The 22,090-nt window shown below is 40.3% G+C and overlaps 1 protein-coding gene across 8 annotated transcripts; it reads left to right on the forward strand.

Moving 5' to 3' along the window:
• The first annotated feature begins 35 nt into the window (after positions 1–35).
• On the forward strand, positions 36–21,467 carry HNRNPK (heterogeneous nuclear ribonucleoprotein K). 8 transcript variants are annotated; one of them, XM_074857316.1, is made up of 15 exons: positions 36–154; positions 3,088–3,167; positions 4,067–4,164; positions 5,534–5,590; positions 7,074–7,117; positions 8,017–8,089; positions 8,654–8,767; positions 9,786–9,914; positions 11,000–11,307; positions 11,657–11,711; positions 15,376–15,426; positions 18,633–18,654; positions 18,732–18,814; positions 19,289–19,458; positions 20,248–21,467. In XM_074857316.1, the coding sequence occupies exons 2-15, from the start codon at positions 3,119–3,121 to the stop codon at positions 20,279–20,281; spliced, it is 1,287 nt and encodes a 428-aa protein (XP_074713417.1). In that variant the 5' UTR covers positions 36–154; positions 3,088–3,118; the 3' UTR covers positions 20,282–21,467. The 8 variants fall into 8 exon arrangements, with proteins under 8 accessions (XP_074713417.1, XP_074713420.1, XP_074713414.1 ...); XM_074857319.1 differs by having other exon boundaries at positions 20,309–21,467; XM_074857313.1 differs by having other exon boundaries at positions 3,088–3,166; positions 4,054–4,164.
• The last annotated feature ends 623 nt before the right edge of the window (positions 21,468–22,090 follow it).

The raw sequence follows: 22,090 nt of genomic DNA on the forward strand, positions 1-22,090 counted from the left end.
ATCGCGAGAGCCCTACTCCCCCGGCGCCGGGCCGCGAGCACAAGGCGGGGTTTTCCCAAGCGCCATTTTCTCTTCTCACGGCCGAGGTTGCTCTCGCTCTCCGTTGCCGCCCCCCGCTGCCTGCACCGTTTTCATCGCGGCTCTCACCGGGCAGGTAAAAAGACCAAGCGGCCGCAGCGGTGCGGGGCGGGCGGCGCGGGCGGATGGCGCTGCCCTCCTCCCGGCGGTCGGGCCCGTCTGGCCCCGGCCCTCACGGAGGGCGGGGCGGATCGGGGCGGGGGGGCTGCTCCCCCCGCCCTGACGGGCAGCGGCCTTGCCCAATGTGTCGGCAGAGGGCCCGCGCCGGGGGTAGGCGGCGGGGCCAATCGTCGGGTGGCGCTGGTGGATGTGCGCGTTGGCGGCGGGGGCTGCTCCCCTTTCTTTCCCGTACTCGGTAGGGCCGGCGGCGAGCGCAGGTACGCGCAGCCCACAGCGAGGTGTAACCGGGCCCGGCGAGGAGGGGGCGCTGCGTGCGCGCTGCGGGGGGGTGGGGGTGGGGGGGTGGGGCGGCCCGGCACGGCCCGGGCCTTGCTGGGGCTACCAGCGCTGCTATCGTGCCCTTCTCAGCGCTGTTGTGTGACACAGCGATGCGGGAGGTCCGCGCCTCCCCGGTCGCGGGGCTTTAACCACGTCCGGGAGCCGCCACCGCGCCTAGGGGCTCCCGTGGGCTCCCGCAAGGACGGTGGTGGAATGGGGTGAGCGCTGCGTGGAGAAGACCGGAGTGCCGCCGCCCTCAGTTGATGCTGGGGTAGCCCTTCAGGCGGCAGAGGGCAGCCTGCGGGCCCCACAGGCCTCTCCCGCCCCCGAGGGGAAGGCGAGAAGGGTGGCCACTGTCCCCGCGGGCGGCCCTGGGCTCTGTGGTCCAGCCAGCGTGGCTCCCGGAGGGGTGGTGCGGTGGAGGCCGGCAGCGCTAGCGGGTGCTCTCTAAGGGCGGGGGAGCGGCCGCCGCCTTCCTGCGCCCGCCCTTGGTAACTCCGTGCCCGGGGCGAGTTGTCGGAATTACGGGCGGAGGGGAGGGCGCTGTCGGCCACGGCCTGTGCGGAGGCGGCCGCGGGAAGCTGATGGGGTGGGGGGACGCCCCGTGTCGCGGGCGGTAGCACCCTTGGCGGCGAGGCTGCCCCGCTCCGCCGGTTGCGCTGGGGCTGGGGCCGGGGCCTCCTTTGTGTCTCCCTGGGCAGAGCAGGGTAAATCTCCCTGCGACCGCGTGGTGGTGGCGGCTTTTCCGCTACCGGCTCCGCCTAGCAGCGGGCAGGCGCCATTACAGCGGCCGCCATTTCTGCTGGTGCCCGCCGCCGGGGCGGAGAGGCCAGGGCTGCGGAAGTTATGTAACGCGCCGCTCCCCCACCCGGCAGCCAGCCGGGATCGCCGCCGCGGGCGGGCGTCCGGGCCGAGAGCGAGAGAGGCGGGCGGGAAGAGTCGCTGCGCCCCGGAGGGAGCGGGGCTGAGGCGTGCCGGCGTTTCCCAGCTCTTGTCTCGTGTCTGTGGTAGCCGGTGCCGCCTCCTGCCTTTCGGTGCAGGTTTATCCTTTCGGTGTTTATTAAAACATGGCATTAGTTTAATCCCGCGACCTCGATTTACCCAGCAGAGCGCGATAACTGAGAGCGCCTTACCTGCACGCGGCTGGGGAGGTTTGACTAGGCGGGTAAATACACGCGACTAGGGGAGACTAAGCCCTGAACAGTACGTGACAGTTCATTCACTGCTGCCCTAAAATTCTTGGATGGTTGGAAACAGAGTAACCGGGGTCCGAAAGGGCTATTTAAAACGTGTAAAAATCTGCCCGGCCCCTCCCTAAACTCCTTCACATAGCAGCGTTTCGAGAACGTTTGCCTGAGGTTTCGCTATCATTGAATCTGTGTGTGTCCGTTAGCTCACTTTTAAGTCCCTGCAGAGACCGGCTGGGAAGGCAATGCCTGCTGTTAGCCTGTACAAGCAGGGCAACAATTGCAAATTAGCAGCTGGCTGACAGTATGTTACAAAAGTTACATGCACCTCATTTTTTTTTCTCCTTTGTGGATATCAGAATGAGTGGCCACCATTTGTTGAGGCAATGGATATGATTAAAATACAGTTCTGATTTGCTGTAGTTTACAGTTCTGATTTGTTATCTGTAGAAACACATTCTTGAAGAGAGTAAGTTGCAAAATTTTTTCTTTTGTCTAGACTTCTCTCTAATGTGATTTACTAGTGCTCAGAGATTAACTTAACAAAAGCAGGTCACAAATAAGATTCCTATTTCAGAAAATTCTAGTGAAGTTCAGCTGCTTTTGAGGTTCTTGCTTGCGTGTGTGCAGAGGATTATATGTAACTACCGAAGGGGGTATTTCTAAAAATCTTGTTTCCCAGTGTGGCTAGAAGTTGTAATTTGTGTTTTGTTCATCCATTATACTTGAATGGAAAGCATGCTAAAATGCCTTCTAGTACATTGGTAGCGAATTTATAAACCTAATGCTGACAATGACCATAGCAGGACTTTTTTTAGTTTAAATTGTTTAGAACTAAACTGCAGGAGCAGATTGTTATGTGTAGTGTCCTTTAAAAAGTAAATCCAAGGCATGTGCCATATAACATATTGAAAACTGGAGCTGGATGCATATTAATTTTAAATATCTGAAAGTAATTTTTAGTAAATGTGGCTGCTTAAGACTGGCAGTGTCTAAAAACTGTAATTCAGACAGTAATTGTTTGTCTGAAGGTTTACAGACTTATCTTTTATTTCCTCTTAGTGGTGTGTTTGGCCTGGATATGCTTTCTCAAGAAAAACTTTGCAGCAAAAACTCAGGTCAAACCTCTGTTTTTTAGCTGTAGTGAGAATCAGAGCTGTAAGTGAGCAGGGTCACAACTGATAAATGCTGTTTTCATAGGCTCCTGAAGCAATAGGCTGCTTGATTTTGATCCCGCCCAGCATACTTGAGTTTTTCTCTGCAAGGATATATAATAGGGGTAGGTTCTAGAAGCAGGCATTTCTTCTCGCTTTTTCTGTTTAGCACAATGTACAGTTTGCCTTTTCTCAAAATAGATGTAATAGTTTTTTTACTCTTCCAACAGGTTTTGCCTGCCCACTTAAGAAAATAAGGCAATGGAGACTGAACAACAGGAAGAGACCTTCACCAACACAGAGACAAATGGTAAATTTTTTAAAGGAATATTTCTTTTTAGAAAGAACCTCTTTAAATTTCAATGTTTCTAAATATTTTGTAATGCTCTAATTGTATCAAATGTTTGTATCGGCAGTAGTTTTGCATTCTGCATTAATATTTTCTTTTTTAATTAGACCATATAATTACACAAGCTTTTGAAGCATAAATGAATAATCTTTCTGTAGGCATGTTTTAGACATGGGATAAGTAGCTGAAAGTTATGACTAAGGATTTGAAAATATTTCATAATTAAATATGTAGTACTTGTGTGGAGAGTGTGAATATGTAAGAATACTATCAGGCATATCCATTAATTGCATTTTGTTTATTGCAGTGTTTACATGCAGAAGTATAAATATGTAAAGTACCTCTAAAGAGCTTCATGAAAAACTTCTTGGGCATAATTAGTGGGGAAGTTAGGGTATTAGTGTGGTTGTTTCATGCCAGTTTTTTTCCAAACGGTATTTGAAGTGCTACTTTACTGTTATTCCACCAGTATTTCGGTGTTGGACAAAACTACATTTAAGCTTTCAGACTGAAAGGTTTTTCCCAGTTGTAAATTGTAAATAAATACTAAGTGTGTGATGCTGCACTGCTTTAAACAGCATGTCATGAATTTCTCACTGGCTGCATGCAGCATTCTCATTTAAACCATAGTTTGTAGATCTTAAAACAATTTTCAATAGTTAAATCGATGCATAAGCTGATGAAGTGAAGACCTGTTTCCATGCTGTGGATGCTCAGAGTACACATCAGTAATTAGTGTTGGGCTAATAGGAGAGAATGCGTTAAGAATACAGAGCATAACTTTGGCATGTGTTCCATTTTATTATGACTTAGAAAGTTAAATAAATGTTTGTGTTTCTCCCCTATGGACCTCTCTACAGGCAAACGTCCTGCAGAAGATATGGAGGAAGAGCAGGCCTTCAAAAGATCTCGGAACACAGATGAGATGGTTGAATTACGCATCCTGCTTCAGAGCAAAGTATGCTTTTTTGTTTTTACTGGTTTTGCTTATAGCATTGCTCAAGATGGTGGTGACAAAGTGTATGTTGGTTATATGTTTAGAAAGACCATGGAATTTATTTAATAAGAGATAACTTACTAGGAATAATTTTAAGTGTTTGTGAATGGTAGTAAAAGTGTATTGTGATGGAATTACCTTCAGTGGTTCTTTTAAAGGGTAAGTCCTTAAGAATCAACACAGTTATTTTAAAAAGATGTACTAGCTGAACACATAGAGCAATAGAAATTATAAGGTGTTTACACTGAGTGGAAGGTTGTTATTTTAAGGGGAATGACTGTGTATTAGTCTTTGGAAAGGAAGCAGTTTAGAGAATGATCAGCTAGTGATTGTAAATTAAATATGAGAGGTAAGATGAGAAATTCCTTAGGATTTTGGTAACTCTCCCAAAGGGATTTACTAAACTTCTTCAAATACAACAGCAGGAAGAAATGTGGGATTGCAGTGGTTTCATTAAGTGTGAACAGTTACATTAAAGTTGCTATGTATGAATTTCCTCTGGTGTTTCCAGTTGTTACAGATGATTTGTACTTTCTGAAGTATCTCAGTCTTGTGTGGGCATGGGAGAATGTTACTTTAACTCAGTGTGACATTTCTGATCAATAGTCAAGTTACATGGGCTATGGTTAAATGTTTTGCATGCTGTTAGCATAATGTATGATCTGTGTAATAAAAGTGTTACTTTTGCATGTAATCTTTGAAATAACCTGGTAAAAATATAGTTTTGCAATTACTCTTCTTGACTGTCTGCCAGTTTATTCTAGTTGATGTTAGAAACTTGAAGTTAGTGGCTGTTAATATTGACTTTAACCTTTTTCAGAATATACTGCCCTGAGAATTCGGTTAAGTTAGAGGTATAAACCAAAATTAGCACTTGAAATTATCAAGAAATGTTTGGAGTGCAAAAGTGGAATTTGCAAACATATTCCATAACAGAAAAATTAAGGGGGGGGGATTAAATTGGGGAAACATTGACCCACATTACATTCATACAGTTCATTTTTTTGAAAGCTGTAGTCTATGAGATTGCTTTAACACAGGCAGAATTGCCTAGAAATTTCCATTTGGAATTGAAGTATTAATTGCAACACTGGATATCCTTCTCTTCCTAAATTCAGTGGTAAAAGCTGTTGGGTCATTTTTTTCCATGAACAAACTACATCAGTTTGTTTCAATTTGATTTGAACCTTTCAAAAGCCGTGCCTGCCTCCCCCCACCCCCCAGGCCAACAAGGTAGTGCAAAACTAGATTTACCATTCTTAGTCTTGAGTTCAAAAATGTAGTCTTGTGCTGTGTTGGCATAACATAACTTCTGAAAACTATTTTCCAGAACGCTGGAGCAGTGATTGGAAAAGGTGGCAAAAATATTAAGGCACTTCGTACAGACGTGAGTATATATGAGTTTGAACTAATTTAACACCAATTCTTTCAGAGCACTACATCGAAAGCTTGATTGAGTGCATTTCTAGAAATGGGAGCAATTCAACTCTAGACATCAGTAGTCTAGTTACAAGCCATTTGTAATGATTGTTAGAGTAGATACCTTAGTTCTTCAATTTCTATTGTAATTAAAACCCAGCTTGACTCATGTGGGAGGAGAGGTTTATATTAAATCTCTTCACTTCTGAATAGGATTCCGCTAAATTACACACTTCAAGTGAGTTAACATCCTAATTAGAAATATCAACAAAGCTTAAAACCCTTAACTGTACCATTTCCCATACGTGTGAATCAATTATAATACTAAAACCATTGCAGGTGGCTGGCTTAACCCAGTAATAGAGGAATTCTTTAACTTCCTTTAAAAAAAACAACCAAACAAAACTGTCCCATCTGTTCTTTAACAGCTTGCACATGAAGCACAAAAGCATTATTGTTAAGACTGCTTGATGTAAATATGGGTATAGAACAGTAAAGGAACCTTCTGTTCCATTACTTGGAAGCATTTTTAAATGATCATGACTTACTACCTATTCACATTTTACAGTGGGTTGACTCTTGTGATTAGACACATGCTCAGCGTTAATGTTGTGTATTTATAAAACTTGGCAACGCTTCTTAAATATCATTTGTTTACACTCCTGTACTTAACATCAACTACAATTTCAACAGTTTTTCCAATCAAGACTGTTCAACAAAGATTTGGCAATATATCATTATAAATCAGTTCCAACTAAGTTCATAAACTACCACAACTAGAATTGAGGCTTAAGTTTAAATGGTCAGGAATCATACATATGCTCACTAACTTTGGCAGCCAGTTGGGTTTTTTTAGGGTGTTTTTTGTTTTTTTTTTTCTTTCTTTTTTAAGTAAATCAATACGTCACCTAAGTCCAGATAATTTAGATTGGTCTGGAAAACTTAACTTTCCCGATTTGCCCAAGGTTCTAGTGATACCGATCTTGACAGGTTTTGTGTCTAACCCTCATGAGCCAGCCTGCTACTGAAACATATGTTAAAAGTAAAAAGTAGTTTAGTCAGCTCAAGTGACTCTTTTTTAAGGTCCATACTGTTAAGCCACAGTTGGTGTAGCAATCCGTTATTGTGTTAGTCTTCAGAACAACTTAAGCTTGTTTCATTAATTGAGAGTAATGAGTATAGTTTGTATTAAATTAAAATTTATTGCTTTTCCCCCTTTTCCCTCTCCTTGTTTTTTTGGCCATATATCTCCGTTGCCCATGTACTGGATCGACTTGCCCCTGCGTTGCCCACCATGACGTTGGCCCATCCGCCCCTGAACGCCCATGTGAAAACCCTGGTTGGCTATGCCCAAAAATGTGCTCGTTGCCAAACGGGTACCATACTTGACAACTTCTGATTGAATGCCCATGCCCAATGCCAACATCCACGAACGCCAATGACCAATGCAGTACAATGCCAGTGTTTCAGTCCCAGACAGCAGTGGCCCCGAGCGGTATGTCCCAACAGTTTATGCCTCACTGCCTGATTAGAAAGAGAGAAATGTATTTTATTACCTGCCTTTGATATAATTAAATAGTATCCCCTTATAGACGGTGTATTGTTTTTTTTCAAGTTTTCTGTCTTATTTTCCCCATTAAGTCTTTTTGTCACTGAACTTTTACGTGAGTTGCCCACCCAAACAATCCACTAATTTTATTTCAATGGAAGGAGCACAGCTTCAAGTGTTGCATATTTGCTGCATTGTAAATCAAATTGTTTCAAAGTAGTCTCTCGCTCTGTCTTTGTGGCCCACCTTGCTCCCCTCAACATTGCCTGTTCATAATTATTTCTGATGAAATGCTAACTCCGGTTCACTTTTCTTCACTTCTCATTTGTTTTGTCTTTTTTTTTGTCTTGCATTTGTATTTGTTTTCTTGGAGAGCCCATTAGTAATCTGATTTCTAACTGGTCTCATAACCTTACTCCAGATACAATGTTCACCACTTGCATATCCCCACTTTTTCTATGAGAAGGTGTGCCAGTTTTACCAACGTAATAGCGAGGGTATCCTAAATTAGTGGTGGCGGGGAACATGAATATTCACTACTGCTCTCAGTTCTGCCTCAATTTCTTGCCCACTTAATCTGAGCCCTTCCAAACGCCAATTCTTGTCTTTCTTTCTCTCTCTCTCTGCAAGACCTACCTAATCTTAAATTTATCATGCATATATTGGGCATAAACAAAGATGCATGTGTTGTAAATTGAGCAAACAGGTTTACTTTAAATGGGGAATATTAATTGTAAGCTCTTCTGTGTAGTAAATCTTGTTAGAATATTGTGTGATGAAAAAAATTTACTTCTACTTCTTTTTTCCACCTTCTGCATATTGTCTGGCATTATGGCCTCCAACAGCATCTTGAGTATAAGTGCAGATATAGAGACAATTGGAGAAATCTTGAAGAAGATTATCCCTACTTTAGAAGAGGTATGTCTCTTAATGTTTGTTTCTTTTTAGATGTAAGAGATTAGCTTTTGAAACACGATGGTTCTAGATAATTTATTGCTTTTTAAATATGGTAAATTAGAAAATAAAACCCAAAAGCCTTTTAAAGAAGAGTTATGACTCAAACTGCTTGTTGGCATATTTTTTTTGTAGAGGATAGAGTCAGTTGCTATTAAAGTAACGTTTCAAACCGCCTCCCCCCCCTTCAGAATACTTGCCTCCTGACTTGTTTTGTCCCCATTTTGAAGTAGTTGTGTTATGACTTGTATTCTGCATTGACTTTGTAAGTAAGAGTATTGCACTTGTTTGTATCTTCTTAAATCTTTGTAGAAAGTTGTGCTGTGTAATGTAATAAGTAAGGAAAACTGATTTGACATCAGTTTATGTTGAGGTGAGGTGCTTATCGAAGGAAATACAGGATTACAATTTAGCAATAAATCAATTCATACCATTGCGTTTAGAGAAGAAACTTAACAAAACCCCAAATATTTTAAACTTCTGTGTGAATAATTTTTTATCTTTCTCCTGTATGCGTCTTTCTTACAGTATCAACACTACAAAGGCAGCGACTTTGACTGCGAATTAAGACTTCTCATTCACCAGAGTTTGGCAGGAGGAATTATTGGTGTCAAGGGTGCTAAAATTAAAGAACTAAGAGAGGTACTTGTTTCCTGTTCTTCTGAAATTTGGTTTTTGTTCAATAAAGAACTTGATGTTTTGTGTTCATAAGGGGCAAGTTAGCAATCTTCTGTGCAGTAATTCATTCAGAACGTACTGCATACATGATTTTGATGTTCTGAGATGGATCTGTGAGTTGCAACTTTCTTGCAAATGCTCAGAAGTAAAGTTGTTCGTGATAAAGCCTAGGACTTCTTACCAAGCATCTAGGCAATATTTGTGGTAGAGTAAGTTTTTTTTTTTTAAATTAAAATGGCATCCATCACTCTTAGAATGAACTGCTGCATAGATGAGATTTATTCATGTGGTTGGATGTACGTAATGGTTTAGGGTGAATACATCTCCACAAACTCTTGTGATGACAATTTGATAGATGTCTGAATTTTACTGTGGAAGGCCTTTATTTTTATATATAAATTTTTTTAATTCTACCTCCTAGAAGACCATTGTTTTCTTTCAGTGAAGGAATGGGATTAAAAAAAGCTAATGGTCTCTATGAACTTAAAACACCTCTGTTTTCGGTCCTTGGCATTGTGTTAGAGGCAGTTTCAGCTCAGTTCAGATATAAGCTGAGACCTGTTTGCATGGGTTGAGAAAGGCAAGATAACTAGACATAATCCTAGCAATATCACTGTCTTGCATCCAAAGCGTGTTTTCTTGACATGTGTAGGTTAGTACAACCTATAAGCTTGCAATGGATGTGTGGTCCTTTTGCTAGTATTTAGTTCAATGATGGTGTAAACAAGCCATAATTGAAAGAGAAGATTGCAACTTTTTTCCTCTTCATACAAAGCTATGTCAGCACAGATCTTAAAAAAAAAAAAAAAAAAAAAGTAATCCTAAAATTAAATTTGTGATAACTCAGAAACAAGCATGCACTTAAAATGGCTAGGAATTTTAAATGGTTTTTTGATTGTTTCTTTAAAAATGTTTTAATGGGTTTATGAAATTATTTAAAATGCTTACATTAGACAATCTTGGGGTATTTTTTGTTCAACAGAACACTCAGACCACCATTAAGCTCTTCCAAGAGTGTTGTCCTCATTCTACTGACAGAGTGGTGCTTATTGGTGGAAAACCTGATAGAGTCGTTGAATGTATCAAGATTATTTTGGATCTTATATCTGAGGTAATGTTTATTAAATTCATTTTATTCTTTCATTGGTATACATGAATGTTAGGGAATGTTTGGGTGAAAAATGGTATCTTTCAGTTCCTGTTTTGAATTCAGTACCTCTTACTTTCCCAGTAACAAAGTGATTGACTGTTATCACCTTTTGAAAGTATTTCAGTTTTCTAGAATTGAGGTGCCCCTTATGGGTGAGGGAAGCTATTTTTGGTACTAGTGAGCCATTATTCATGCTTTGCATATGGCATGGTTAAATCTGGCTGGCAGCTAAACACCATGCAGCCGCTCACTCACCCTCCCCCTGTCCTAGAGCATGGGGAAGAGTTGGAGGGGTAAAGGTAAGAAAACTCATGATTGAGATAAGAACAATTTAATAGTTGGAATAAAGTAAAATTAAATTAATAATAATAGTCATAATAGAATATACAACTGAGTAATGCATAGTGTGACTGCTCACTACCCACCGACCAATGGTCAGCTGGTTCCTGGCTAGCAATCCCAGAGGAGAGAATCCTAAAACCACAATCCCAGAAGAAGGAGAGTGAGCTTCCTGGCCAACCCTCATCTGCATACTGAGCATGATGTTGTATGATATGGAATATTTCATTGGCCAGTTTGGGTCTGTTGCTCTGACTGTGCTCCCAGTTTCTTGTGTACTGCACACTAGCAGGGCATGGAAAGTTGCAAAGTCCTTTATTCCTTAGCAACAACTAAAAGTATCAGTGTATTATCAACATTTTTCTCATAATAAATCCCATACTGAATCCAAAACACAGCACTATTTTAGCTGCTAAGAAGAAAAATTAGCTCTATCCCAGCTGAAACCAGGACAGCATTTCATTAAGAAGCAAAAGTTGAAGAGGAAGGGAGACAAAATATGTTTGCCACTGATCAGTAACAGTAGTTTCTCTATCATAGTTAAGTTCACAGAAAACACATCGCCATCTCCTCCCTTCTTACCAGCACTGTGAAATTAAGAACATTCCAAATGCATACATTAACGTTTATACATTTAACATATTTATTTAAACATGCCAATTGTAGTAGTTCTAACTGGTTTGGGGGGATTGTTCTGTTTGTTTTAGTCTCCAATTAAAGGACGGGCCCAGCCTTATGATCCCAATTTCTATGATGAAACATATGACTATGGTGGCTTCACAATGATGTTTGATGATAGAAGGGGACGTCCAGTAGGCTTTCCGATGCGTGGAAGAGGAGGTTTTGATCGAATGCCCCCTGGTCGTGGTGGACGCCCTATGCCTCCATCGAGAAGAGATTATGATGATATGAGCCCTCGCAGAGGACCTCCACCACCTCCACCAGGTCGTGGTGGGAGAGGTGGCAGCAGAGCTCGTAATCTTCCTCTTCCTCCTCCACCACCTCCTCGAGGCGGGTGAGTTGTTGCGTAAATGCATTCTACAAAACTTAGTTTGTGTATAATCTCCTGATTCATGTTCATCTTTGCAGTGTTTTTTTTGTACTTCCATGGTGGTAGTGATTATGCAGGATTGAGTGCGTGTTAGACCAGAGTATCTTGAAAAGTACTGGAATTCAATTACTTGCTGCACTTTAATATAATCTACCAGGACTGTGGTCAGTAGTTCTGAAACTTTTATGTCATTCAGTACTTGGTTAGAGTAGTTTAAAATTGAGTTGTGTGTGAACCATGAAGTGAAAACTTAAATTAGAATAGGTAAACTATTTATAATGCAGTTCACATTCTGCTGCTTTTTACATTTTAGAGATCTTATGTCCTATGACCGAAGGGGAAGACCAGGAGACCGTTACGATGGCATGGTATGAGTTTAAAATTTCATTGTTCTGTTTCCGTAAGCACAGTTAGCATGCATTTAAGTGTGGGGCATGCATGGTTCTGATGATACAACCGAATGTTTTGTCCATACAAATGGTCCCTCCTGTGGAGGAATGTTTGGAGTGTAAGTGGTATCTGAAACATGATCTGTTTTCTTTCTTTCCTCCCTGCCATCAAAAATGATACAGAAAATTTGACTCTGCTCTACCCTGTGCATTTGCTTGAATTGACTGTCTTTTAGATGTCGTTTTAAGTCAGAATGACAGAAATAAGAATTGATAGGCTTTCCAGATAAAGGAAACACATCAGAACAACATTCTCTGAAATTCTTGGATTCATATAAGCATTCTTAACACTAATGTTGGAAAACATGAATATAGATAGAATAATACAGATTATGGAATAGTATCTATGAAGTGCTCTAGTTGATCACTCTAAGGTGATTACCCTTTTGATCAATTCTTGTCTATTTGCTGCTTCTCTGTCCGCAGAAAATCCACTGTAATTCCAAATGTTTTGGAACTAGGGCTGCTGCTCAGCTGAATCCTAAATTAAATTAGGTGCATTGAGCCGTATTAATGCTAATACTTCCTGAGGAAAAAAATCTGTCACAGTATATGGAAGCTTAAAAGAAGGTTTAGAGAGATTCTTCGATGTTGCATTATGAAACGTAACTGCCCAGCAGTCATCACCTGTGGTACTAGATTCCTCTTTCCTGGGAAGAGAAATCATATGTATCTGGGAGTTAAATCTCTGTAGTAACGATCTTGTTTTCTCCTCTGGCTTTGGTTGGCACCTTCTTTAAGATGACAGGTGAGGCAAGAATTTTTATTTTTTATTTTAAATGAATGGAAGAGAAAGGAGTGGACAAGAGCTGTGAAATGAGCTACCTAAATGGGCTTTACACATTTCCTTCCTCCTCGGGAGTAAGAGTTACTGGAAGTACATATGCAAGCGTGTCACTTGCTTACTACGCATATTAAAAGGAAATATTTACACAAAGTTACAAAAAAGTGTTACCCATGCTACTGTACATGTTAAGAAACTGGAAGAATTGGGAAGTACACTTCCCAAGATTCCATATTTGTATTTACATGTTTTCAAAGCTCAGTCCTTGTGTTCTTGTATTTGCAGCTGATAAAGCCAGTGCTAGAGTGCATAAACTGAGCAGCCTGCCCTTCTTTGGGTATCTGATTGAGCACAGTCTTACTCAGCTTGACTCTTGGGCAGTAGTGTGTTCTATTTTTATTCCATTCCAGCTAGAATAGAAAATCCATTTTGACTTTTGCTTAGCCTGACTTTTGTCAGGTTGGCTTTTGCTTTCTTGACATGAGTTTCTACAAGTAAGTGGAGTCATGTCTGTTATTTTTTTTTAATTCCAGAAAGCAATTTTATTTCTTCCTCATGGTGAAGGTGCTCATGGCTTTGGCTCCTTCATGACCAAGTATCATGGACTGCTTCCCAACAAAAACTGTATTTAATTTCTAGTTTTCATTAACTCTGATGCTAGTATCCTAAGTTGTGTAAGCAGATAGGAAAGTCCTCATGTGGAATGTGAGGCTAGAGCGGGAAATACCATGCCAGAAATAGAAAGTCTTCCTGTGCCACCCTTTGTTTCATATAGAAACCATTCTCTAGTAAAACATTCAAACTAGAGTAAACCAACGTCATTGTGGTTTGTGAACTAAGTAACACATGGGAAAGGCTGTTCTCAGAGAACAGAAGCGCTCTTTCACGCTCTTTCACATAGATCCTATTTTACATAGATGCAATAAAAGGTAAGAATAGATGCTTTTCTCAGATGAACATCTCAAAAATCATGGAAATGTTGAATGGATAGAAATAGTCTTATTTTTTTTGTTAGCCAGCTTTCTTTCCACTAAAGGCAGAAAGATTGAGTAGTTCAGGACCTTTAAATTGGACACTGAACTGTGAATTTTCTGGAATTTCAGAGATATGACGGTATTGTTAGCTGTGTAAATGCCGAGAAGAACCCAGTTTGATTTTAAAAGATAGGTTAATTCCCCTTGCCTATGCATTGTCACCCCATTAAGATACTCGTCTGTTAGCCTGGCGTACGTTGTTTAATTATGCACTGCTGTTGAAAGAGTTAATTTGGTTTATAATCTCTCTTCTGAAGCTTTTTCCGGAGGGACAGACTTGTATTGTTTCTCTGCTAACAAAGCTATATATTTCAGTATGTAACTACTCCAGATAAAATGCCTGTGGACCACAAGGGCTGTTCTGACAGTTGAAAAGACCTGAATGTATTTCCAGTATTTCTTTTTTAACACCTTCATCCTCAGGGGTCTTTCAGGTACAAAAGTACACACCGATAACAGTGGGAGGGGTGGAAAATAAAGTAGAGAAGCATATAAAGTCATTTTATCCCCTCGCCTCTTTTTTAATTAACTGAACACATACTAAAATTTTCAATGTACTAAAAATTTTTAAAATCTGAGTTAATAGAGACTTAAATCAGAATGTCCCCTGCTAAGTGGACTGTCTCTTCACAGACTAATGTGAGTGTCTTCAGACTTCTGATGTGCTTTTGCTCCTTCAAATGCTTCCTAATTCTTGATCTGTATTTTAACATATACTTTTATGTGTATGTACATGTGTCTTGATGTATAAATACTCAAATAAAGGCACATACACTTCAAAAAACATAAAATGTTCTTCATGTTTGAGGTGTGACGTTAACATGCATGTAAAAAGTCAGTGAAAGAAGAGTGTATGACAATTCCTATGTTTATACATGCAGATGCTGGAAGAAAGTTACAAAATTTCACTCTTCTAGGTCACTCTGTTAAAAAACAAGAGAAAACTATGATGAAAGAATTTTTGACATCAGTTAGGACTGCATGCATTTTCTTTTAATAGAAGTTAAGCTCTTTGCTGTATCCAGCCAGTGTGTTATCTGCTTTCTATTCTAGTACCAGTAGTCACTAGCAGAAATGAGTCTGTAGAGTATTCTGTTATGTATGTTAAGATACCCTGTTTGAGTAGCTGGTTTTAGAGTGCACAAATGAACATCAATTGTTGAAATTGTAGAATTTTGAAAGATGCTATATGTCACGTTTTAAAAACAATTAAATTTCTAATATAATTAGCAGTAGATTGTTAGTCTAGTTATTGGCTGTATGAGGTATATGGAAATGAATTGGTAGAATATGAGAAGTGGTTCTTTTCATGCTTGAGCTGCTGTTGGCATAATCACTGACAAGTTATTCATTTCAATCTTATTAAACCTTCATTTTCTAACACATGACAGAAATACAAGATTTTTTTGAACACATGGCAGAAATAAAAGATTTTGATACATAATAGCACTTGAAGGTGTTCTAAAAGAAGTGGAAGAAAGCTTGTTTGAGCTTTGCTTTGCCATTAGCTGTCTGACCTTTGTTAGAGAAAAAATCTGTTTACACCACAGAAAGGGGAAAAAGTGTGACCACTTACAGTTCCCTCAGAGTGAAATTAAAAGGGAGTGAGTCTTAAAAGTGGTCTAAATCACGTAAACTCTTTGTTCTGGTATAAATGTTTCCCTGTACCAGTATGTTACCTGTACCAAGTTACCTATAAGTCTGCATGACATTAACTTAATTTAGATTTCTTCCTCTTTTCCTTCCATTATTTTGTATTTGGCAGATGATGCAGTGTCATGTCGATGCGTGTGATGACATGCAGCCACCAGAGTTGGTGAGTGTGCTTAACCATTTTTTTAAAAACTGCTTTATTGAACAGGTTAAGTGATAACAGGAATTTCTTGATCTTGAGTGTAGTTAGTGGCAACTTGCACCTGTTGAAAATCATAAAGCTATCCTTCTCACTAAGAATTTATTGGCAGTTTGTCTTAACAGTGTGTCCTGTGCAGGCAGGTAATGTTAATAGAAATGTGGAAGTATGCAGTAGTACAGCCAAAAGAGAGAAGCTTTTCTGTGCCTATTTCTGCCTCTTTTGCCCCATTTTCATGTTTTAAAGAGTAACTTTCTCCATAACTCATGCACTGTAGATGTATCATTTAGGATATATTGTATTAACTTCATAATGTTGGGTTTTCTCATATTTCAAACAGCAGATACTAAAAGTAGCTTCTTAAATTTGTGGATAAACTATTAAGCTTTAATTATTGATATATTTGAAAATATACCATTTGATTGGATAGGTTTTGGAACAGGAGGTTAGGTGTTCTTCAGGTGTTCATGCTGTCTAAAAGATGGCAAAGTGCTGCCAAATATTAAATGTCACTTCTTAGCTTACATTTGCTGTGTTTATGTAATTGCCTAATTCATCTGCTGTCTGGTTCATTTGCTGTCCTGTAGTCTGGGGAGGCAGAAATGATCAAGGATTGTTCTTTAAAACAGATCAGTGCACAAAGGGATACTTTGGCAAATATCAACAGGAATATGTCTGTGTATATGCAGAGGCTGATGAAAGCAGTATACTGAATTAAGTCTTAAGCAGAGTCCTTCATTCTTTTGTATGTTGGAGTCCACTACAAACTATTACGTTGTATTGCTGAGTAACGTGATTACACAATATAAGTTGCTTGGAGACGGAGGATAAGATCAACAGTTTGGTCCAAGTAGCTTCCATTTTGATCTTCCAAAAAGGTAGCAGGTAAATACCATTTTGGGAAAAGTTGTTGTATTACAGTTCTGTGAACAAGTAGTTGTGGTTGGTTGAACTTGGCTGGCTCTCAGGTGCCTACTCAGCTGCTCTCTCACTCCCCCTCCTCAGCAGGATGAGGGGAGAAAGTAAGATGGAAAAGCTTGTGGCTCAGGATAGATAGGGATATCACTTACTAGTTAACCATCATGAGCAAAACAGAGTTGACTTGGGGAACATTAATTTGTTGCCACTTAAAAGTAGAGTAGCATGGTAAGAAACAAGGAGGAAAACTAAAAGCACCTTTCCCCCACCCCTCATTTCTTTCCAGGCTCAACTTCATTTCTTCATTTCCTACTTGTTGGAACTAGATGATCTTTTAAGATCCCTTCCAACCCAAACCACTCTGATTCGCAGCTCGATGACTGTGTTCAGTTTTGGGCCCCTCACTACAAAAAGGACATTGAATTACTCGAGCGTGTCCAGAGAAGGGCAACGAAGCTGGTGAAGGGTCTGGAGCACATGTCGTATGAGGAGCGGCTGAGGGAACTGGGGTTGTTTAGTCTGAAGAAGAGGAGGCTGAGGGGAGACCTCATCGCCCTCTACAACTACCTGAAAGGAGGTTGCAGAGAGCTGGGGATGAGCCTCTTTAACCAAGTAATGAGTGATAAGACAAGAGGGAATGGCCTCAAGTTGCGCCAGGGAAGGTTTAGACTGGATATTAGGAAGCATTTCTTTACAGAACGGGTTGTTAGGTGTTGGAATGGGCTGCCCAGGGAGGTGGTGGAGTCCCCATCCCTGGAGGTGTTTAAGAGTAGGGTCGACATAGAGCTGAGGGATATGGTGTAGTTGGAAACTGTCAGTGTTAGGTTAATGGTTGGACTAGATGATCTTCAAGGTCCTTTCCAACCTAGACGATTCTGTGATTCCTCTGCCGTGAGTGGTGCAGGGGGGATGGGGAACGGTGGGTTGCAGTCAGTTCATCACACTTTGTTCCTTCTTCGTCACACTGTTCCCCTGCTCCAGTGTGGGGTCCCTCCCATGGGATACAGCTGTTCACAAACTGCTCAAATGTGGGTGTTTCCAATGGACTGCAGTTCTTCAAGAACTGCTCCAGCCTGGGTCCTCTTCATGGGGTATAGTCCTTCAGGAACAGACTGCTCCAGTGTGGGTCACCCACAGGCCACAGGTCCTGCCAGGTGCTTGCACCTGCTTGGGCTCTCCACAGGCTGCATCTTCCTTCAGGGCATACCTACCTGCTCCCAGCATAGCATCTTCCATGGGCTGCAGTGTGGCTGTCTGGTCCAGTGCAGTTCTCTCCATGGGCTGCAGGAGAATACCTGTTCCAGCACCTGGAGCACCCCTTACACTGTGGTGTCTGCAGGGTTGTTTCTCTTACTTTTTTCCCCCCATCACTTAGCTCTCACAATCAGTGCACACAGTGGTTTTTTTACCCTTTCTTAAATGTTATCACAGAGGTGCTACCAGCTTTGCTGAGGGTCTCAGCTATAGGCAGCAGTGGGTCCATTTTGGTGTTGGCTAAAACTTGACTAGCTTTGTCTGGCACAGGGGCAGCCCCTGGCCTGTTCTCACAGAGGCCGCCCCAGCCGTCTCCCAGAAGTTGAATTTGGGAGAACTGCACATATTTATTCTCTGCTTCTATAGGAAGGGATAAAAATGGGTTCTTGAGCACTCAGAAGGCATTAGATGAAATGTAGACCAGTATTTGACATCAAATGCTTCAAATCCTAAAATTAAAAGAGGCCACGAGTGCTTGTTGCAGTGATTTGGATTTGGTATATAGTGGTTTTAGCAGGACGGAAGTAACTCGTGCCACGATTATCAGTTCAAACGATTATTATCTGTATGAAGGATTGTAGTATAGTCTGAATTGAGAGGTTACAGAGCTATTCTTAAGACCTTTGGTTTTTTTCCCTGAAGATGTGGATGAAGTAGGAGAATTGACAGTCACCGGTAAACTTTTTGTCCCAAAAGTGGAGACTTGAGTCTCTCCTGAGCTGATCCTTTATGCCATCTTACACCTTACTGCTAGGGGTTTTGACAGGGCAGGGTAAGAGGTTAGTGAGACTTCCCCACCACCACCCCTTTTGTTTCTGGTCTACCCTCTTTGCCTCAGTATGCCTTTGGCACAACACTCTTCTATTTATAGGAAGGTTGGTGGTTGAAATTTTTGTTAACTCTGAGTCTGTTTTATGCAATATGATACTTAAGATGAAAATATGCTGATGAAGCATGGCTATTCACTATTTAAGGTTTTTTTTCTCTTTCTCTTACAGTTTGAGGGTGGATCTGGATATGGTAGGTGTTTATATAGAACCTTTACATGTACTTCATTATGTAGTTATTAAAGGACTTGATGCATACATTTAAATCAGACTATTCTTATGCAGGGGGACGCGGTTCATACGGAGATCTTGGTGGGCCCATCATCACCACACAAGTAACGATTCCCAAAGATGTAAGTAAAGTTGACTTGTTTTCAACTAGTGTTTTCTCTTAAAAAAAGAAAAAAAGAAAGTCACAGCCTTTTCTTATACTATGTAAGTAAATCAGAAGTATTTAGGGTGCCTGATAAGTACTTCTAATACAAACCAAGTGTTTCTAAATCACCAAAAGTCTATTCTTTGAGTGTTTGTTTTGCCTTTACTTTAGAGACGTACTAAACAATTTAATTAACTGTTAATATTGAGTAATAGAGGTGTCTGTGCAACTTGGTTTTTGCAAATGAGCAACTGGTTCTCCTAGTTTTATCCTACCTGTGTTTATACAGTGGATGTTGCAGGGGATGTTTTGAGGCTGTAAAATAGTAAGCTTCCACTGCAACTCTTAAAACTAAGCATACAGAAGCTACTCAAACACTGCTGTGATTTTTATAACTATTTTTGAGAGTGAAAGTTGTATCAGGAAATGAATGCTTTGCTTTCTCCTCTAGTTGGCAGGATCTATTATTGGAAAGGGAGGCCAGAGAATCAAACAAATACGTCATGAGTCAGGAGCTTCGATCAAAATTGATGAACCGTTAGAAGGCTCAGAAGATCGGATAATAACTATTACGGGAACACAGGACCAGATACAAAATGCACAGTATTTACTGCAAAACAGGCAAGTTAAAGTTCATTGTTGTCCCTAGTGTCAATTTTAAACTGACATGTATGTTCTAAAGCTGCTCTTTTCTGTGATACAGTTTTTAGAAGGCAGGTTTTAAGTAACTATTTGAATCTAACTTCTCCAGTGGTAGTTCTGCCTTGATTTTCTTCTGTTCTCCATTCTAATTAAAATGAAGACACGCTCAAAACTAATCTTGCTGGAAGACGCCTTAACCAAGCAGTCCTCTCATTTCTCTGGTGAAAACTGCTGCAAAAAATACTTGTAATAAATTACATAGAGCCTGTAGAAAATATAGAAGATTTCAGTGGATGTTGGCCTAGTTCTGTGTGGAAGACTAGTGATTTTGTTGTTTTTAGATAACTAAATTGACAACAAATCACAGTCTGCCATATGGCACAGACCATGCCTCTACAGGACAAGTTGAAATCGATTTGGTGCTGTTATGCAGCATTTCACACCTTGCTGAGATTACTTTGTCTTTTCTGCCAAATACTAACAGCTTCAGATTTTAATTTGCTTAGTTTTGGTTTATTAACATGTTAGCTGTCATAGCAGATTTTAATGCTTTAACTTGAATGTTTGGCTTTAGATTACTAATATTTAAATGTGCCTAAAATAAATCAATATACCTATAATTATTAGCCATTAATCTTTTAAAATTATTTACTTTTAAATGTATTAGGAATTTGTAATTTAATCTACTCTAAGAATGTCATTGTGAATGTTGATTCAAGATGTATGGTCCATCATTCTAATACATGCTTTTTTCTTTTTCTTTTATAGTGTGAAGCAGTATGCAGATGTTGAAGGATTCTAATGCAAGATTATTTTTTCTTTTTTATAGTGTGAAGCAGTATTCTGGAAAGTTTTTCTAAGCCTAGTGAAGAACTGAAGGAGTCCTGCACCCTTTTTTTTTTTTTTTTATCTGCTTCTGTTTAAAAAGCCAACATTCCTCTGCTTCATAGGTGTTCTGCATTTGAGGTGTAGTGGAATCTTTGCTGTCCACCAGATGTAATGTTTTGGTTCCTTACAAATACATGGGGGGAGGGAAAGGGCGCACGAGACTAACATTGAAATTTTGAAGCAGCAGCAGAGAGATTGAATTTCATTTTTGTTCATTGTTGGTGGTAAATTGTAATGTTTTTCTGTAATTGTTGTGAACACCCTGCTTCTATGTACACTGTATCTTTTTTGGAAGGAGGAGGATACTGGTAGTCCACATGTCCCTGGCATCCTTTGAGAGCAGTGAGCAGAATGTAATGCTCTTTTGTAAGAAACATTTATGATTTTTTTTAAAATAAATTTAGTGGACCTATCCTTGGTGGCAATTTTTTTTTTTCATACATAAAGTAATACCTAAAATGGATATACCGTTTTTTCCCCCCCCTACATAAATGAAAGTTCCTTTAAGTTTGCTCTTCTGCTTCTTTGTTATAAATACAATTATGTGGGTTTTTTGTTTGTTTTTAAATTAAACCGTGTGAAAACAATGACTGCTGTGCTGTTTGGGAAAGAATGCAAAAATATTCATGCAAATGTTGTGTAAAACTTTTTTGCAAGTGTTTGGCCCTTTTTGCAGTACATATATATATTGGTGACAGTATATAAATAAAATACTTTAAAACTTTGTGATGTCACTGAGTAAAACAGTGGTAAAGTACACCTGGTTATAGACAGCTTGCTTAATGCAGATAACACTGTTAGAAGTGAATTGCTGTACCGTTACTGAATTATAGTTGTTTCCTGAGCTTTCATTTGTATGAGGTAGAAATTCTTATAAATTGGCAAATTGATGGTATCTAACTCTGTAACTTGTTTTTTGTTGTATGCAAAACTTAAACTTGTTTGGTTCCCTTGTATGTTGAATTTCCTAGGAATTATTTGTGAGAAATTAAAAAATATAAAGCCTCTGGATATCTCATGTAAGACCTTGGCATTTGTATTTATAGTTTACAAGTTCTAATTTCACTTCCTGAATAATAAAAATGAATTTAAAAATGCAAGAGCCTGTTGCACATACAGATACGATGGGTCCAGACTAAGTATGGATTCCTTTACTGTGTTTTTTGTTCTTCTTTTGACCTTGGGTTGTAGAACATTTCACTTTGCTTTTTTAATGGTTTGGGGTAATTCCTGGCCTAGTATGCAGCTACTCTTAAAATTTCATGGGAAAGGCAGGGAGCTAGGAAGTTATGTGTTGGGCTGACCTGCTTGGCAGAGCCACCATCCACCCCTCAAGTGCTCACGGCCTTACTCTTTGTGTGCGGGAAGGGAGGGCGGCAGGTGCAGCTACATGGCACTGGCTTGGGAAAGGCTGAGAAGTTAAAGAAATCTGCAATGGAAGCAAAGGTTTTGGGCAAAATGCAAGTGAACTAAAACACGAGGGCTGAATGTTTCTGTGTGCTTCCAATTTGTGCAATGTGCAGAAGGATGGTGGTGTGGGTGGGGGTTTGGTGGGTTTTTTTTTTAATCGGGTGGAAAGCTCCCCAAGTACCAATATGCAAACTTTTTTTTTCTTTTCAACGATGTGGATCTTTTGGAAAACTTTCTTATCAAGAAGGATGTCGGTGGATTTTCTTGGAACAACTGCCGATTGTTTTGGATGCGACACGGGGCCCCCGCCGGC

The sequence above is a fragment of the Strix uralensis genome, chromosome Z (assembly GCF_047716275.1).
Source record: "Strix uralensis isolate ZFMK-TIS-50842 chromosome Z, bStrUra1, whole genome shotgun sequence".
Lineage (NCBI taxonomy): Eukaryota > Metazoa > Chordata > Aves > Strigiformes > Strigidae > Strix > Strix uralensis.